Below are 16805 nucleotides of genomic sequence, written 5' to 3' on the forward strand. Positions count from 1 at the left end.
GTCAGCAGTCTGGGGCAAGGTTTGATTCCTGTAAGGTCTTCTGGGTTTGGAGGCCATCTGGAAACCCCTTTCCCCGAGGAAAGCATGATTCAAGAGCTCCTCTTCTTCTGTGGCCTGCTGGGTCTGGGTGCAGGTGAGTTAAGGGAGTGTGGAAGGGGGGGCCTTCCGGGCAGCCGGCGCGGGCTCTGACAGCAGTGGTAGAGGGCTGATCCCATGCTTACACTCCCCCTAAGAGCACCCCTTAAATTGAGGTCTCTAAGTAAAAACTCCTGAACAGCTGCTTCCCGAGATTAATGCTGTTGTCAGAGGTACAGTACTAGAGAAATGGAGGGGCTGCTTTGGCCAGGGTCAAAAGAGGAACCCTAAAGTAGCAGCCGGCCTGTAGCCTCGTGTTCATTTATCCCTGCTCTCCATCCTAGAGAAAGGGTAGTATTCATATCTTCTTTCTTATAAGGATGCAGCGGGATTCGTGCATGTGTGCACATGCAGGCCTTGAAACAGGTTCATTCCCCTCCCTAAAGGGTCAACAAAAGATCCCACAGCAGCGCCTCCATTTCAAACGGTGGATATAGTCTTGGACTGCTCCTACGTGGGGGAAGATCCGAGGGGCTTGCAAGGTGCCTTTGGTGACTTGTTCTCCAAGGACCCTGCTACCCTTGTGCTGAGGGACATCAGTGTCAGAGATGATGGGAGCTTGGGTGAGGTGACTGATTACAAAGTGCTGCAGGAAAATGCTGACTCCTCTCCTCGCATTGTTTTTGAAGCCTCAGGTGAGTTGGAGAGCTGAGGTAAGAGAGTAGCCTCCTGGGTTTTGACCATTTACAAGCACTGGGGTTCTACCTTCAAGCTTTTTCTTTAACTGAGTTCAGAAAATTAATTTTTGAGTGGCAGTTAAAGTTTACACACAATTTCTTGAACTTGGCAATTAGGACTTTAAGGAAGAAATTCTTGGAAGACATTAGGAAGCTGTGTTGAGGCACCTCCCTCCTGCTGGGGCTATTCTGGATTGTTTATCTCTTGGGAAATACTTCATCCAAGATGTCTCAGGAATTATGCCACTATACAGTATTATTGCACCCTTAAAGAGCATTCCTATCCTTTGTCTGAAGAAAAGAGAGGATGTTTTTTGCTAGCAGAAGCATAGCGGTAAGTGCACCTTGCTTGGGGCATAGCTTTGCAAACACCATCAGTCAAGCAAAAATTTGAGCCTGTACTTCACCGTGGTCTTGTCTGTTGTCTACATTGTTTATACGCAACCATGTGCTTACACACAAGCTTGGCTGGAGCTCTGAGACATCTTCAGTGAGGGAGCTGAAGGCCCAGCAGAGTGCATTAATGTGAGTCCGAGCTCTCCTTCACACAGTGTGGATGGACTGGGCTTAGATGAGTTCAAGCACACTGCAGCAAGTCTGCTGTCAGGCATCACAAATACAGATTGTCCTTTCCACACTGAGTTAGTTTCCAGCAATATGGATAGAAAACATGTAGGTCACCAGGATGTTTATGCCTACGATTATGTTTTGACCAACGGCATAGATATAGTCTGTCTCTCCATACAGCTGGTCCTGCCTTCTTGCCACTCTTTCTTTCCTTAACTGGGATGCTTCAGCACCTCCTTTGCTTCTGGACTCACACCTAACAAGAATAAACATTGCTAGTCTTTGGTGGGTATTTCATATGCACAGCTTACTCTGTTGAGCTAGCTAAAAGGAATCTGTTCTGTTTATTCTCTTTTCCTAGCAGCTTCCTTTGCCCAGAGTGAACTCTGTACAATCTGGTAGGATAAAATACAATGAACAGACAGAAGGTCATAAGACAATCATGACAAACCTCTCATATTCTTTCCAAGCCTTCATTTGATAAGCCTAGCATTACATTGCAGGGCTCTGACTGACTCTTGCAGCACATGGTGCCCCTCTAAAGTATGTCTCATCAACTTGCATTTGCTTTCCCCATTTGGAGTCAGATGGTTAAATCTCTCCCTCTGTCTTCACAGCCCCGTTGGTATCCATCCCACATGCAGAGTCCCTGCTGCACGCTGACTGTAACAGGGAGGAGGTGAACTGTGAGATCTCCCCATATGACTTCCAGCAGCATGGCAAGGGGCCCTGCCCTGCCTCCTGGTTCATGGGGACTCTGCGTCTGTCCAGTGGGATCAGTATTGCCCTGGTGCTCAGAGGCCCCCACTGCAGCAGCGGGCCAGAGGACAAGCCAGATGCAATACTGCACCCAAAGCTGCGGATTCCTGTGAGCAAGAAGGGGACAGTGCTGACCACAGGTGACCAAATGCCCCTGACAGACATGAGGGGAAGCAAGCCTGCCTCCCCAAGAGGCCCATTCCCTACCCTCTCACCAGGACCTTAGGGCTGCTGGGAGGAGTCACATACGGAAGGAAGGGTTCTGTTGTGCAGGTTCCTCTGTAAAGGCCCTTCCTCAGGGACAGCCTTGCCCCCCTCATCCCTCCTCTCAGGGGTTCACATGCTCTGGCCAGCCCCTGAGGGTGGCAAGCACTTTGTCCTTCAAGACCATGCTGTGTACTTGGTGTCCACCTGTTTCTCTGCCCTGCCAACCCCGCTAGGATAGCTTCCTCCTGCTCTTCAGGCCATATGGCCTTGGGGCACCATGCAACATGCCTCCTCTGGGTAGGGAGTTCACTGCGAGCAGTTCCTGCCAGAGGGTGCTCTCTTTAAAACCGTATCTGTTTAACACCCTGTTTGCCTATACCTTTCTTTCTGTTTCTAGTTGAATTTCTGTCGTCGTCACGCAGCACTTCCCTGCGCACCCACCTCGGCGGCTTAGTCACCCTTGACTGCCACTTTGCCTTGGTTCCCAGCTCCCTGCTGTCCTCCCTGGAGTGGAGGAGGCAGCATCGAGGCAGTGGGCGACGCCTGTTTCGGTACCAGGCAGGGAGCACAGGCCCAACAGTGGAGCCAAAAGTCCGTGTGGATTTGCCACAGTTGCTGGGGAATGGAGATGCATCACTTAATCTGCAAGGAGTGAGCGTGGCAGATGAGGGCACATACATCTGTTTGGTGTCCACCCCACAGCACCAGATTCAGCACATCATCCAGCTGCAGGTGGCTGGTGAGGAAGGCAACCTGGGGGCAGCAGGAGTCCAGGTCCCCAGGGGCTGACATTACACTGCACCCTTATCCCACTGTCCCCAACATTCATTGGGTGCAACTCATCTTCCCTCCCTTGTGGACAGGGACTTTTGTACCCTGCTGATAGTTTCTGACTAACTAAGTTAATTTCCTGTTTATCTCCCGCCAGAGCCCCCAAAAGTTCGTGTGATTCCAGCACAAGTGTCATTCGAGAGAGATGTCACTACTACTCTGACCTGTGACATTGCTGGCTATTACCCCCTGGATGTCTCCGTGAGCTGGACCCAGAAGACTGCTGAGGATGAAGCAGAAATCACTCTCTCAAGCACACGTTTCTCCAGCCACCGGCAAAGCCAAGATGGCACCTACAGCATCACCTCCTACCTGAGCATCAGCTCAGCCGCAGTGCAGGCACCAGCCACCTACAGCTGCCATGTTTCACATGTGGCCCTGGAGGAGCCCATCTCTGTTAGTGCCTATCTGAAGGCACCAGGTAAGCCCTGACCTCCTGCCACCTCACCTACTCACAGTGGGGATCAAAGCCTCTGGACCTCCTCAAGGACGCAGGCACCCAGCTGAACTTGATGTTCAACTGGAGCCTGAGTCTGCTTGGGAACTATAGTCCCAGCAGCATAAAAAAACTGCTTTTCCACATGGGACCTGATATGCTGTTGGGGTTCTCACTCTCTTTCCTAATGGGAGATTGCTCTTATGTCTCCTCCTGACCCCCCGCAGGACCAAGCAATCAAGTTAACTGCAGTTTAACGAGTTACAACACATCAGTCTAGCCAGTATAACTGGCCCTGTGTCTGGATGGCCTTAGCTCACATTTCATGTCCCATTTGTATACCTGACAAGAACACGTGCATGGTCAGTTTCTGGGGGAGCTTGTTTAACTATGACAATTCGCTTGCTGTCCAACTGCTTAAGCAAACATAACATCAGCGATCCTCCTTTTCCTCAGCAGAAAAAACAGGTTCGGAAGGACTGGTGGGAGGCTTCATTGCTACTGTCATTTTCGTCGTTGTCCTCTTCATTGTGCTCAGGAGGAAAAGGACAGGTAGGAATCTGTAACATGGAGCCACTTCTCTAGTATGAGAGAGGGAACAAGGAGCGTCTTCCTCTCCTGTGCCCTGATCAGGAGAGACCAAGGTTGGAATACCTCAGGATGCCCTGAAGGGAAACGTAGGGAGTGCATAGGCTGGAAACCCCCTCACAAGAGACTCTCATTCCTCACAAGATACGGTGAGCTGAATTATCAGCTCAGCACTGTTGACAGCAGGGGAGTCTGGCTCCCTTCTTCCTCCCCTCCTCTCATCCCCATCAGTGTGCTCCCCCTGCTCAGTTTTGCTGGCTCAAACACTTGGCAGATGCCACGAGCCACTTCAGCTCACCAAAAATGACAGAAATTAAAGCCATCAAAAAGCTGGTTAGTTCTTGTGTGTTTCAGTGGGTTAAACAGGCTCAGGGAACAGTCCAGTGACTGCCAGGGCTGGCATGAGAGCAGAGGATGGGGAGGAGAAGGAGAAAAGGGTGTGGAGGGTGAGCCCCTGCCTCTGCCTCCTGACAGCTACACAGCAGTGAATAGGCTCAGCTAAGGACTGGGGCATCTCAGAGTGCTAGTTTGTCCTCTGATTTTATTCCCCTTATGCAAGAAGCAGCTGGAAAGGCAATAAGCGGCATATTGTCCCATAGCTAGTAGTCCTTATCTCCTTAGACTGCCTCTTTGCAGGGCTGGAATGCTTTTCCCCATTCATTTCTGGTGAAATGCAGGGTGATGTTTTGTACCACTACCTAAATTTTACTCTTCTTTTTTTTCTTTTCAGTTAAACCAAAGTCTGAGCAACTTCTAAGGGCTTCAGAGTAAAAGAAGCCCTTGCCTACACTCATTTGTCTCCCTTCTCCTGATATATCCTGCTCAGGAGAGTCAGCTCTGCCCAAATATTAACAGACCTATTGGTCAGTATGGGCAGGGCTCCCCCTCATGGAGGAGCTGGGTGACCCGGAAGATGTGGAGTCATGGAAAAAACATGTCTTCATCGTGGGAGGGCAACATTGATAACCTCAGCTCATTGCTGGGATGCCACATTAGATGCAACATGCATACATTTCTAGAAATGCCTCTACTCCAGTTTCAAGGAAAAGTAAATTGTATATAGTTGAGTGTTTGTATGACTATACATGAGTACATGCACATTTTGTAAATAGGCATTCAAAATATATGTATGTGCATGTTGTATATAGGTATATGTCTGTAGCTGTATATAGGTTTGATTAATGCCTAGAAGGCACGTTTTTAAGGAAGATATTCTTGTACATATGTATGCGTTTTAACTGTCTGTAGGGATGGGTAAATATGTATGCAGAACTGATACTTCAAAATGGTAAATCCTCAAAGTGAGGAAATTACAGGTTACACTGATTGCAAGTAAAGCAATGAAAAATATGGTGAAAAGACTGTAACAGAAAGTTACAGCAAAATTTTGTAACAGAAATTTCACTAATAGAAGTTTACAAGAAGATCTGTTGTTCTACAGTTCTGAAATAGGCAGAACTATAACCCTCTTCTCTCCTCCCCTCTCCTCCCTCTTATAACAGGGAATTTGAAGGTAGCACTTAGAAATCTTGTATATAACCAACAGAAAAGAAGAAAAGTAGAAGGAAGGTATAGATGGAAAGGAGCTATATGGCACACAATATAAATGAGAAGTAATGAAGCATACAAGCTGATAAGGAGTGTTCAAAATATCTGGAAAAACTGGATTGCTGCTAGCACTAAAGGCACTTGGAAGGAGTTTTTCAAAATATGTTGGGAACCAAGCAATTCTAGCAATGGCCTAGACTCTTACCAGATGGATATAGGTAAAACTGTTGATAGAGAAGATTTCTGATGGAGATTTTTTTGATACAGAGAAGATATTTGTTTGTATACAGAAAGAAGCAGAATTATGTATTCAGATTACGTGAGGGTGGTGAACAGCTTTCTAGTCTATTTATAAACTAAGGAGGGTTTCTAACAGTATTAAGCTTAAGTATTTTCAGATCAGTAGGCCAAGATAATTAGCACCTCAGCATCATAGAAGTTTTGGCTGAGGAGGTGTCAGGTCCATTAGAATCAGATATTTAAAAACCCTGGAATATGAGAGGAGTCCCAAGATATTGGAAGAGTGTTAAAGTTGTGTCAGTATTCACAGAGAATAAGCAAGATGACAGAGACGACTCAGATGGTTCCATAATAACAACCATAGGCAAGAGAGTATGAAGCTAATGCAAGGCAGCTAACAAAGATTTCAAAAATGAAAATGAAATTAATAATGTATTTTTTAAAAGATGTGAGAAAGATACCTAACTCATTCCTTTACAAAATAATACATTTGTTTGATAAAAGTACTGGTTGCAGGTTTAACAAACCAAGACATTTGTAAATAAGCATGACATTCTGAAGGAAAAAATAGCAATGTATAAAAACATCATGATTTGTGTTATATGGATTAATTACTGGCTAACTCACAAATCTCAGAAAATAATTGTCCAGAAAGAAACATCAGTCACTGCTGAAAGCGTATGCTTCTTTGACAGAGCGCCCTGTGCTATTCAATGTTTGCATCAGGAAATATAACTATAATATAATTGTTGACACAATTTGCAAATGGCAAGAAGATCAGTAGCTAAAGTTGAGAGATTCGTTCAGATCAGCATGGGTCAAATGTTTAGCTGAGCATATTCAGACAAAGTATGAATGCTCAGTAATGTCCATGGAATCTCCTAGGGTGCAAGACCTACCATGCTAGCTCAACGCTGTTGACTCATAAATCACTGTTAGTTGCCTGACCTGAGAGAATATGTAACAGTGACTACTGGCAGAGTGTAACTGCTGGCAGAAACAGTTTTGCTTGTATCTTTTCCTCTTCATTTTTGATGCCCTACCAATAAATAAATATTTTTAGTTTTGAATGGTTGTTTTCTGTCTGTGCACTTCCCATGCAACTCTGTGGAGGCAAGGCTCTGTGGCTGGTGAACAGGCAGGCTGAACACTGTGAAGAAAGGGAAATCATAGGACCCTCACCCAAGAGAAATGCAGCCTAAGACCTGGGACTCAGGAAAGGGAGCTCACAAAGGGACTGGGTGTTGATAGGCAGATTAAACTCCAGCTCTTGAAGTGAATACTCGTCCCCTTGCTCCCAGAGCTTGCTACCCTGGAGCAGGAATCACTGAAGCCACTCATAGACCAGCTGAATGGACATGTTGAAAACTTGGAGGTGGTCCAGAGCTAAATGACAGGACCAATTAGGAAGCTAGGAAAACACCTTATGGGGAAAGAGTTAGAGACATTACTCTGACTTTACTAATCTAGTATCTCTTAGTTACACCACAGAAAATACAGAGTACTAATGGCATCATAACCTGTAAAGAAAAGCATGACAAGAACCAACAGCTGCAGATTAAATTTAGGCATATGCAAAACAGAGTAAGTTGTAATACATTCAATAACAAGGATGATTGTTCTAGCTACCTCTCAGTGAAAATGGTAGACTAGCTCTCAAGGTCTTCAAATAAAGTCCAGATTACATCTCCCTACAGAGGGGAAAGCTGACCTTTATGAAGCTTGTTCCCACCTGAATACCACATGCTCAGGCTGAGAAGCTGCAAATTACACCAGTCATCCTTGGACTCTAGTAGACATACAACAGAGGGTCTAATGTATGGGAATCATTCAAAGCTAAAATCCCTCTCTCATAATCCCCCAGGCAATGATGGAAAATAAGTCATTTAAGTCTAGTGTGTAACAGGAAAGTTTTCCACACTGACCACAGAAATAATACAAAACATTCCCCCATCTCCCCCATCTTTGTCAATGAACTGCCAGGAATCACTGCAACCTGCATTCTAGGGGTGAGGTGGGGTGGCCAGCATTTATGATCTCCTACCATACATTACTTCCAGATCAGAAATTTGAAGCAGCAAGCTCCATCTCAAGAGCTTGGCATTACAGCCTGCTGTTGGATCTGCTCAGTGAGTAGCAGGTGGTTCACATGCATACACGGTGAAATGACTCCCACACAGACAAGGCTGCATCATCTTGAAAGCCCACAGACATCAAGGATTTCTTTTCAATAGCTGGAGAGCTCTTTTCTTAGAGAAAGTAATCTTGCAGCTACACATTGACTGCTTCTCCTCCCAAGAACTGGACTGTAGGAACACCGCCTCCAGGCTTTTCTCTGTGAAGAGGGCAAAATGCTAATCAAGGACAGGGATTCACTAGCACCGTGTGGCTGAATTTCTTAGTAACTGCCAGTCTTTTGCCAGTCTTTTCATAAGCTCACTTCCTCTGGCCTACTCTATCTAGAGTTCAATGACAGGAGCAATGTTAAGCTATACCAGCTTATGAATCTCTTGTAATATTCTGTTCTCTCTCTGCTCAAAAATAAATAAATAAATAAATAAATAAATAAATAAAAGGATTGTGCTTTCTTCTTTATCTGGAGAGAAACTGGGGCTTTTTCCCAAAGTCTTCAGCTTTTTTACAACCATTCCCTAAGTTGTGTTCCAGACAAAACTCTTCTGCAGATCTCCCGTTCCACTCCTCCATGCCACAGCATGGTGTCTCATGTTAGGTCAGTCCAGATCCTACTCACTGCCAGACATACTTCTCCTAGGTCTGCTGAAAATGCAGCTTCTCCCAGCACACGGAGCAGTGTGTTCACAAGCATCTCCTTCAATGAGTGACGAGCAGACACTGAAAAATGGCAGAGGGCCCCTCTGGATGAAAAATTAACTGAGAAGCTCAAAAAGCTCATCTGGAGTGGGGAGGGCTCATTTCAGGCTGGCCTCTGGGGCCAGCAGTAGTTGCTAGCAGTTCCTGGTGAGGTCCATGGTAGCCCAGGCAGTGTGTGGCAGAGCTGTGGTCAGAGGCAACATCAAACAGGGGTGAAGGTCCACAGGGCCAGACATACCAGAGCAGACCAGAAGTGCCTCACCCCAGGTGCTCTTGCTCTCCAGCAGCAGGCAGCAGACATTAGGACCAGCCCTTCCCATGTCCCCAGGGGGATGCAGTGGTTACAACATCAGGAGCTCCTTCTCTCAGACTCTGTCCCTAAAACACCTGAATCAGGAGAAGGGAAAAGAGAGGGCCACCACCAGCACCTACACTTCTGCTGTCACCTTCATCAGCAGCTCTGCCAAAATGCCTGGACCACAACCCTCTCCATGTCTTATAGCAAGAGCCAACAGCTCTGCAGGTTACAGCTGGCTGCAGTGACACCAGGCAACATTCATCCAGGCATGCATTCCCCTCCTTCAGGAGATGGATCACAGCATACACTTCCCTTATACTGGCAGATGATAGCATGGATTTCACAGCCCACTGGGGACATAAGCATCAAGGAGTGGTGTGCTGGCTGCAGGCCCTCTTCCAGATACTCCAGAACCTCTTGGGGTCTGGCTGTACTTACCCCTCACCCTCACCATATGAAGTCCCAACAAGTCTTGGGACCTCCTCCTCCATCCATCCCTGGCCAAACTGGCCACCTGCAGCTCCAGGAGGAGGAGGAGGCCTGATTGTGGGGGAGTGCATTCTGGTGATTGCATAGCCTACTTCTATTCCCTTGTGCTGTCATGTCTCTGTGCAGAGAGTCTCTGGCAGCATCCACCACCTAGCACCTCAGATGCCTTCAGGAAGCCATGGGTACTGCGGTAGATGCTATGTTCTGTTACCCCTCCTGATTTTCTGTTTTTATATTTTTAATCATTTGGCCCTCATCCTCTCCTCTTTTTCACTCATTGGCCACCATAATCATCTGACTTCTCTCTGATTTCTGTTCCTCTATCCTCCTCCTCTCAGGGATGGCTCAAGGTGAAGAGTAAGAAACAGGGCAAACATATCACACTTTTCATTAATATTCTCCCAGTCTTCAAACATTTCCTGACTAAATGTGCTTTCCGGGGTTTAGTCACCTTCAGTAGATTTCTTTTCCATGAAGTTGTCCATTCTCCCTTTGAACCCATGTAAACCCTTTAAAAATTGGCATCACATTCACTACCTTCCTCTCCTCAGGTACCAAGGTGGCTTTAAGCACGGGTTACACACTACTGAGAGTAATTCAGCTATTTCATTCTTGAGTTCCTTTAAAACCCTTGGACAAAAGCCATTGCTCCTAGCAACTTGTTACTGTTCATTTTGTCAGTGTGCTGAATAGACTTTCCCACAGTCACTTCAATTTCAGACATGTTCATTGATGAACCCCGCCCTGCTCAAGAATGGGTTCTGCCACGATAATCTCTGGCTTCTGCTGCACTTAACACAGAGGCAAGGATTTCTGCAATCACCTTATCTTCACTATGCACTCCCTCTGTAGCTCGATCATCAATTTGCCCTATAGACTACCTAGCAGGTTCCTGCTATGTTTCAAGAAAGATTTATTGTTACTTTTGATTCTTTTTTCTAGCTGTTCCTTGAAGTCTTTTCTGACCTGATGCATTATCTGTCTACATGTAACTTGCCAACATTTACATTCTTCTCTACTTTTTCTATTTGTAGACAACTTTACCTTTTTTTGAAAGATGCTTTTAGTGATTTCCCTTGCCCCACTGAACAATGTTTTCTGTATCCCACATGAAAGGTGTTCATCCCATTCTTCTCAAGCGTGCCCACTTAGTAGGGATGGTAGCAGGTGATAAGGAGCAAATTCAGACAATGCAGATGAAAATACAAAAGGGGCAGCACTTTTGGATGAAGAAAACAGTTGTGATAGATGTTGGTACAGGCTGTTGATGCTGGGCAACAGGTCAAGATGTTGAAGACTGGTAAAGCAGAATGGGAGGAAGAGAAGAAGTGGCTGGAAAAGAACAAGAGGCAGAGGGCAGGATGTTAACAGCAGTGAAGACACCAGTCGGGAAAACAATATTATGACACTTGGTGATGGGATGACATGAGAGAGGGAGTGAGAAGTAAGGGGGAAATAGCAACATTGGCCCAGCAGAAATGGTTGGTGGGGTGGTGCAGAATTACGACAAGAGGTGGCAGAAGGGGATAGGGATGACAGGGAAGAGTAGTGGCACAGGACTGCATGGGACAACAACATTGACAAGTGGTGGATCAAGGCAATGACTGTCATTGAAGCAGAGCAGCACAGGACAATGCTGAAGGACAGCTGATGAGGCTGTTGAGGAGAGGTCCGGATAGGATGGGACAACAACAATAAGGAGCAAGAAAGGAAGGGAAAATGACTGCTAGGGAAAGAAAGGCAAGATGTCATTGCTTTAAGAGTTTGTGAACTAGCTTCAGTCTGTTTGCCTTTTATCCTCCAAACTGTCTGGCATGACTCACCTTCTAGGAGTTATACAACTTGTCAGCACATCTTGCAGGCAAGGCAGGCCTTCCCACCACAACAAGGTGCAGTTCATGGGGAAGGACGGAACAGTTTTCTTTGTTTTCTTTTGAATTCATTTGTTATTGTTCTTTTCCATTCCGCTCCCTCTCCTTCCCCTATTTTCAACACTATTTTTTACTATTTTCTTTTCCCCTTTCTCAAACATTTCTAAAGTCATGTGTTTGCTTGGTATTGATTTCTTCATGTATTGCTCTTTTTCTCATCTTGTTTTGTACTTTTACACATATCCACATTGTTCTCACAGACCTGCCTCCCGTGAAACACCATCAACATCCTGTTAAGTCCCTTAGCATGAAAGATCAATCTCCTCAACTGATAAATATGCAGAGCATCACATCAGGAGATGTGCTGCAAATACTTTGGGATTCTTTACTGACAGGGGATTTGTAAGGCAAAAAAACCCTAGATCCTAGGAAGTGGACCATTTTTCAAGCTACAGGGGAAGACAAACCCTCTCTTTTTCTCAGAGAAACACAGCAAAAATCCCTCCCCTCCTCATGAGTCTTACTTGAAGGAAATTCCTTCCTGACACCAAATTTGCCAAGGAGTGTAAACTTCTTCATAAGAGAAATACATCTGCTCAACCGAAATGGTTGCTGTCTTGACGTTGAATTACAAAAAGAGGTAGCAGAGTGGGACAGTGACTACAGTGAAGAAATCTCACCCTTCTCAGTATCACTAGAAGGGGTTGCAGGGCTTGACTAAGATCCACCTCTAGCTGGTCAACCTTTTCTGCTTAAAAGGAAGAATGAAAAGCAGAAAAAAAAAATGAATGTATGAATCCAGACATTCTTCTTCCCAGGTCCTACAGATGATAAGTCTTGGAATAGTTCATTATAATTACCAATGCAAAGCCAAGGGTATCTTATCACCTAATCCTTAACTTGAATTTATCAAGCTACATCTTGAAACAGATGGTTCATCATCCATTCCAGAGCTTCATTTCTGCTAGATTGAGATCTTCTGATAGTTTATATTGCCTAGGAAGGCTTAAATCCTGCCAAGCAGAGAAACGAATTGAACCCAGATAAATTATTAAAAAGGAGATGGGAAAGGGTGACAATGTCTTTTGCTCTGCCTTTCGTGAAGGTGCTATGGGAGGTGTTCCTTCAAGACATCTGGCTATGAGATCTGGCCTTACCAGTATGTGAGGCAAAGGACATAAAGGATTTATAGATGAACTGCCTTTTTTAAAGTCTTAATTCCTTGTGGGTTCCCTTTTTGAGAACATAACTGCTAGCTTATTTTCCAGAGGAGAGGATCATCATCACAGCAGAGCCAAGAACCAGAAATGACATGAAATCACTGAGGTGGGAGTGAGTGAGGAGGGCACCTGGAGATTTAAGTGCGGCAGCATCAAAACTGTAGGTAAACATAAACTAGGCTGTCTTAATGTCAGCTCTAGTAAAGCTCCGGATGGGCAGCAGCTAGCATCTATGTGCAGCAAGCAAAAGAGTCTGTTGCGTTGTACCAGGTGTGGTGTTGTGCTTAGAGGGTGACTAGGCACAACCATGTGATCTTTACTGGCTGAGGAGCAGCAGGTGTCAGAAGAGAAACTGGTCTGAGGTGGCTGCATCTGCTTCAAGTTTCCAGGAAAGCACAGAAGAGATCATGAAAGGGGAGGGGACACAGGCCTGGGGAGTCACATGCTTGTTATAATAGTTATATTGTTAGGGCTGGAATGAGGAAATTAAAGATTTCAGTGGGGAGAATGGGGAAAAAAAAGCACAAGGAAGCTCCATCTCGATCTTCCCACTCATTAATTTTGCCTCTCAGGACAAAGCAGCCAGGGAACTCACTGGTTTTGATATCTAGTTCTATAACTTTGCTCTCTGCTATTGCAGTCTGGACCGTGCACCCAGCTTTCAGATGGGCGTCAGCCTTGGCTTAGCCATGCCAGTGTGGGACATTTTCACATGGCTATTTCCATAGTCAGTCCTATTGCAGCTGGACTAGATTGAGATCAATATCTGAGGAGCTGTTGATTTGGCTGACAGAGCTTATATATAAGACCCTGTGCTTAGAGACTTTGCAGCAGAGACATTTTCTTGCTGCCCTACTGATAGAGCTCTATCTACAGCCTCAATGATTTTATCACAGAGGACAGAGTCTCTAATATCAGAGACAGCAGCCAACTTGGAAACAAAGTGGCATAGCTAACGTACCATAGGCTCTGGATGACTAGGCTGGTTCCGCAACCAAACTGATTCAGTGTTTGCAGGAGGCAATATCCCTCATCCTGCAATACCAACAACAGATAGGACAGGGCTAAGTCATTTCAGGAGCTAATTCAGATTTGCTAGCTAAGGCAGAGTATGAGTAGCTGTACAGGCTCCTCCCAAGGCCTCATACTGCACTGAGGATATTATATTATTTATGTTATATTTATTATATATATATGCTATTTTTATAATAGTATATTACTTTCACAAGCCTTACCCTGTAGTCTCCCACCTTTCAATCTGAAAGAAGGGGGCTAACGCTTCCTGCTTCAGTTTTCCCACAAGGCTACCTTCTGCTTCACTGGAATGCCTCTCTTCAACAACGCCGTTCCTACAAGGTAAATATGAATAAAACAGAATTGAAAAGCAGCTCCTCAGGACACAAAGGTGTGGGAGTGACTACACAGACATGCTCCTGCTGCCTCTAGTATCACTGGTTATTTGGGACATAAACCATTGCTGCCTGGCAGGTTACATTAGGAGCAAGGAAGGAAGCATTTGAAAGCCCATTAGATTGGTCTGCAGATCCTTGATGGGTTTTTAAAAATGATCCTCTGCAGAGATCACCACCTCTGCCAGAAGTGAATCCATGAATCCTGGGTAAATAATTCTTCCCTGAAAAAGAGCAGTACAAAATATAGCCCCATATCTACCTGCCGTTATCAGCCACTAGGCTGGTGTTTCTTTGGCCAAACACTTCAGTAAAACTTGCAGCACCATCTGTGCTGCTATTCCTTGACATTTTGGGTTGCTAGTTTTAATGCAAAAAATATAATCAACTGTAAATAATCCAGAAATAATCCAGAAATAATCATTGTCATCTACTTTGCAGTAGAAGGAAAAGCTTTATCTAACAGAACTGCATATATGTAAATATAAAAGAACTAAACTGATCACAGATCCTTCAAATAGTTCAAAAAATGCATGTAATTTGTTAGATTTGGTATCCATATCAGAAAGATATAAAGATTAAGTATTAGAGAGAGTCCTTTTTTTCTCACCACAATAGCAGCGTGTTGAGTAATAAAAAGTTTCTTCTATTTTTAAATTTTGTATGCATTACATACTGTTACCACATTCCTACCTGGGGAGATAATAGACATACCTGGTAAGGAAACATTTCGATTTTGATTCCATAAAAACTTATTCATGCTTACTTAAAGGTTGCTCAGTAGCCATAAAAGGCAATCATACATTCAGCTTGTGAAGATACAATACACAGAACCACTGCCCAGAGCAACACACTGCTTCCCATTTCAGAAGAGAAGAACCTAGTGACAAACAGCTGAAGGAAATGAATTTTCTCAGTATAAAGGTCCTTAGATTCAAAGTTTTGTTAGAGGTCAAGTAAATATTGCAAATCTGATTAAAGATGTGACTTGCCTCGATAGACAAATACATAGGATAAATATCAAGATACTTGTGGATGGGCAAATTACTAAGTCTCTTGAGGTGAGGGAATCTGGAGACAAAAGTGTATCTGATCACCTAAAATATCAACAGTGAACACTCTTGCAGATTATATTAATAATCTCGTGTCACTATCTTCTGTCACAGTGAGGCATGCCTGATGAAAACAGTACAATTTATGACAGAAAATCTTGCTCAGAAGATGGTCACTCAAATGATCTGGTTCATCTATGCATGGGAAAAAACAGAACAAAAGCTGGGAAGATATAAGTGAAGAGAATAGCATAATTAAAAAACTGGAAGAGGCGGCAAATCCTGAAGTTCTGCAAAGACAGACTGAGACTAGCAGTTGAGAAGGCAACAGACAATTTCTTGTTTGCATTGTTTCAAAAGCACAAATGATGTATTCATGGAATCAAATGGTAATTGCGGTTGTAAAAATGTTAAAATTGATTAGAAATTTTAGATTACTTTGTGAGTTGGCAATCAATTTGTGACACATCTGTTTGACTGCTGGAACTTTAGGATTTTGACAAACTCATGGCCAAACCATGATATTTGTATGATTGAAACCATGGGAATTCATCTCAGGGACTGATTGGGCTCTGAGGTGTGCTACAGCGGCAGTTAACACATTGCAGTCTGAGCAGCTCACCAGCATGAGAGAGAGGGAAAAGGGAATCACTTAGATAATGGCTGACACAGCAATGGGAAAACCTGAAAGAGTCAACAAGTGGGGTTTTTTTTTAATTCTTTAGAAGAAAAAGTATAACATATTGAAAAAGTCTTCTGAAAAATAAAACAAATGTATGTGTATGTATATAGATATAAATATATAGATATAATGTACATATATTTATACACAACTAAATATGAAACTTACCATACATGTACCCATACCCTAAATATCAATCACTATTGTCCAAGCTGTCTAAGGCCAAAAGTTTTCCCAAACAGCTCAATGACAGAAATTGTCAGCCATGATGGATATGCTGAGAAAATTGATTTAGACTGTCATTTGGCTACAACACAAACCAGTCCGGATGTTAGATTTTTTTTACTTCTTCCTCAAGTCAAAAGAAACCCAAAAATGTAAATTGCCTTTGTCTCACATCCAGCAAAAAAAAAGGACTGATGTGTTTCTGAACTAATTTGCAAAGATCCTCAGTATAAAATGCTTGTAAATACTATGGAAATCATAGAATGTCTAACTGGCAGCTGTACCAACTTTGGCTGTAGTTGCTCTGTTGGTGCCATTAACATAATGAGTACCAAATGGCCATTTTCAAGGGCAAAATTAATTTTGTCATGGCACAATTCCAGTAAGACAGAGGCAGTTTTGGAGGATGGTCTGTGAGTGCAGCTGAGTAATTTCAGAAAATTACAACAATGTAAGTCAACCAAGCCATAAGCAGATTCTCTATGAGCCTACTGGATTACAGTGCCCTAGATGATACTGGTAAGTGTAACTGCTGATGCATCTTAATTGTTAGTACAATGGATATGTTCACTGAGTTTAAGTGATATGCGGCAAGGCTGGTTCAAAAGGCTGACGTGCATCTTCAGGGGTTTTCCATGTATTGCATAAAACATGCAAACAGCACTAGTAGGACGACCTGGAATGCTTTCCCTAAATGGTATCTCCTATTGGCACTGTCAGAGACGGGATATTGAGCTGA

At 44.1% G+C, this 16805-nt stretch overlaps 1 protein-coding gene across 2 annotated transcripts; it reads left to right on the forward strand.

Annotated features, from left to right (window-relative positions):
• Positions 1–7058, forward strand: TAPBPL (TAP binding protein like). Of its 2 annotated transcripts, none has more exons than XM_067302694.1 (7): positions 1–133; positions 522–770; positions 1997–2278; positions 2743–3084; positions 3274–3597; positions 4069–4164; positions 4931–7058. In XM_067302694.1, exons 1-7 carry the CDS (start codon positions 85–87, stop codon positions 4969–4971), a joined length of 1383 nt encoding a protein of 460 aa, XP_067158795.1. In that variant the 5' UTR covers positions 1–84; the 3' UTR covers positions 4972–7058. The 2 variants fall into 2 exon arrangements, with proteins under 2 accessions (XP_067158795.1, XP_013813476.1); XM_013958022.2 differs by having other exon boundaries at positions 4072–4164.
• The last annotated feature ends 9747 nt before the right edge of the window (positions 7059–16805 follow it).

Source organism: Apteryx mantelli, chromosome 1, assembly GCF_036417845.1.
Source record: "Apteryx mantelli isolate bAptMan1 chromosome 1, bAptMan1.hap1, whole genome shotgun sequence".
Classification (NCBI taxonomy): domain Eukaryota; kingdom Metazoa; phylum Chordata; class Aves; order Apterygiformes; family Apterygidae; genus Apteryx; species Apteryx mantelli.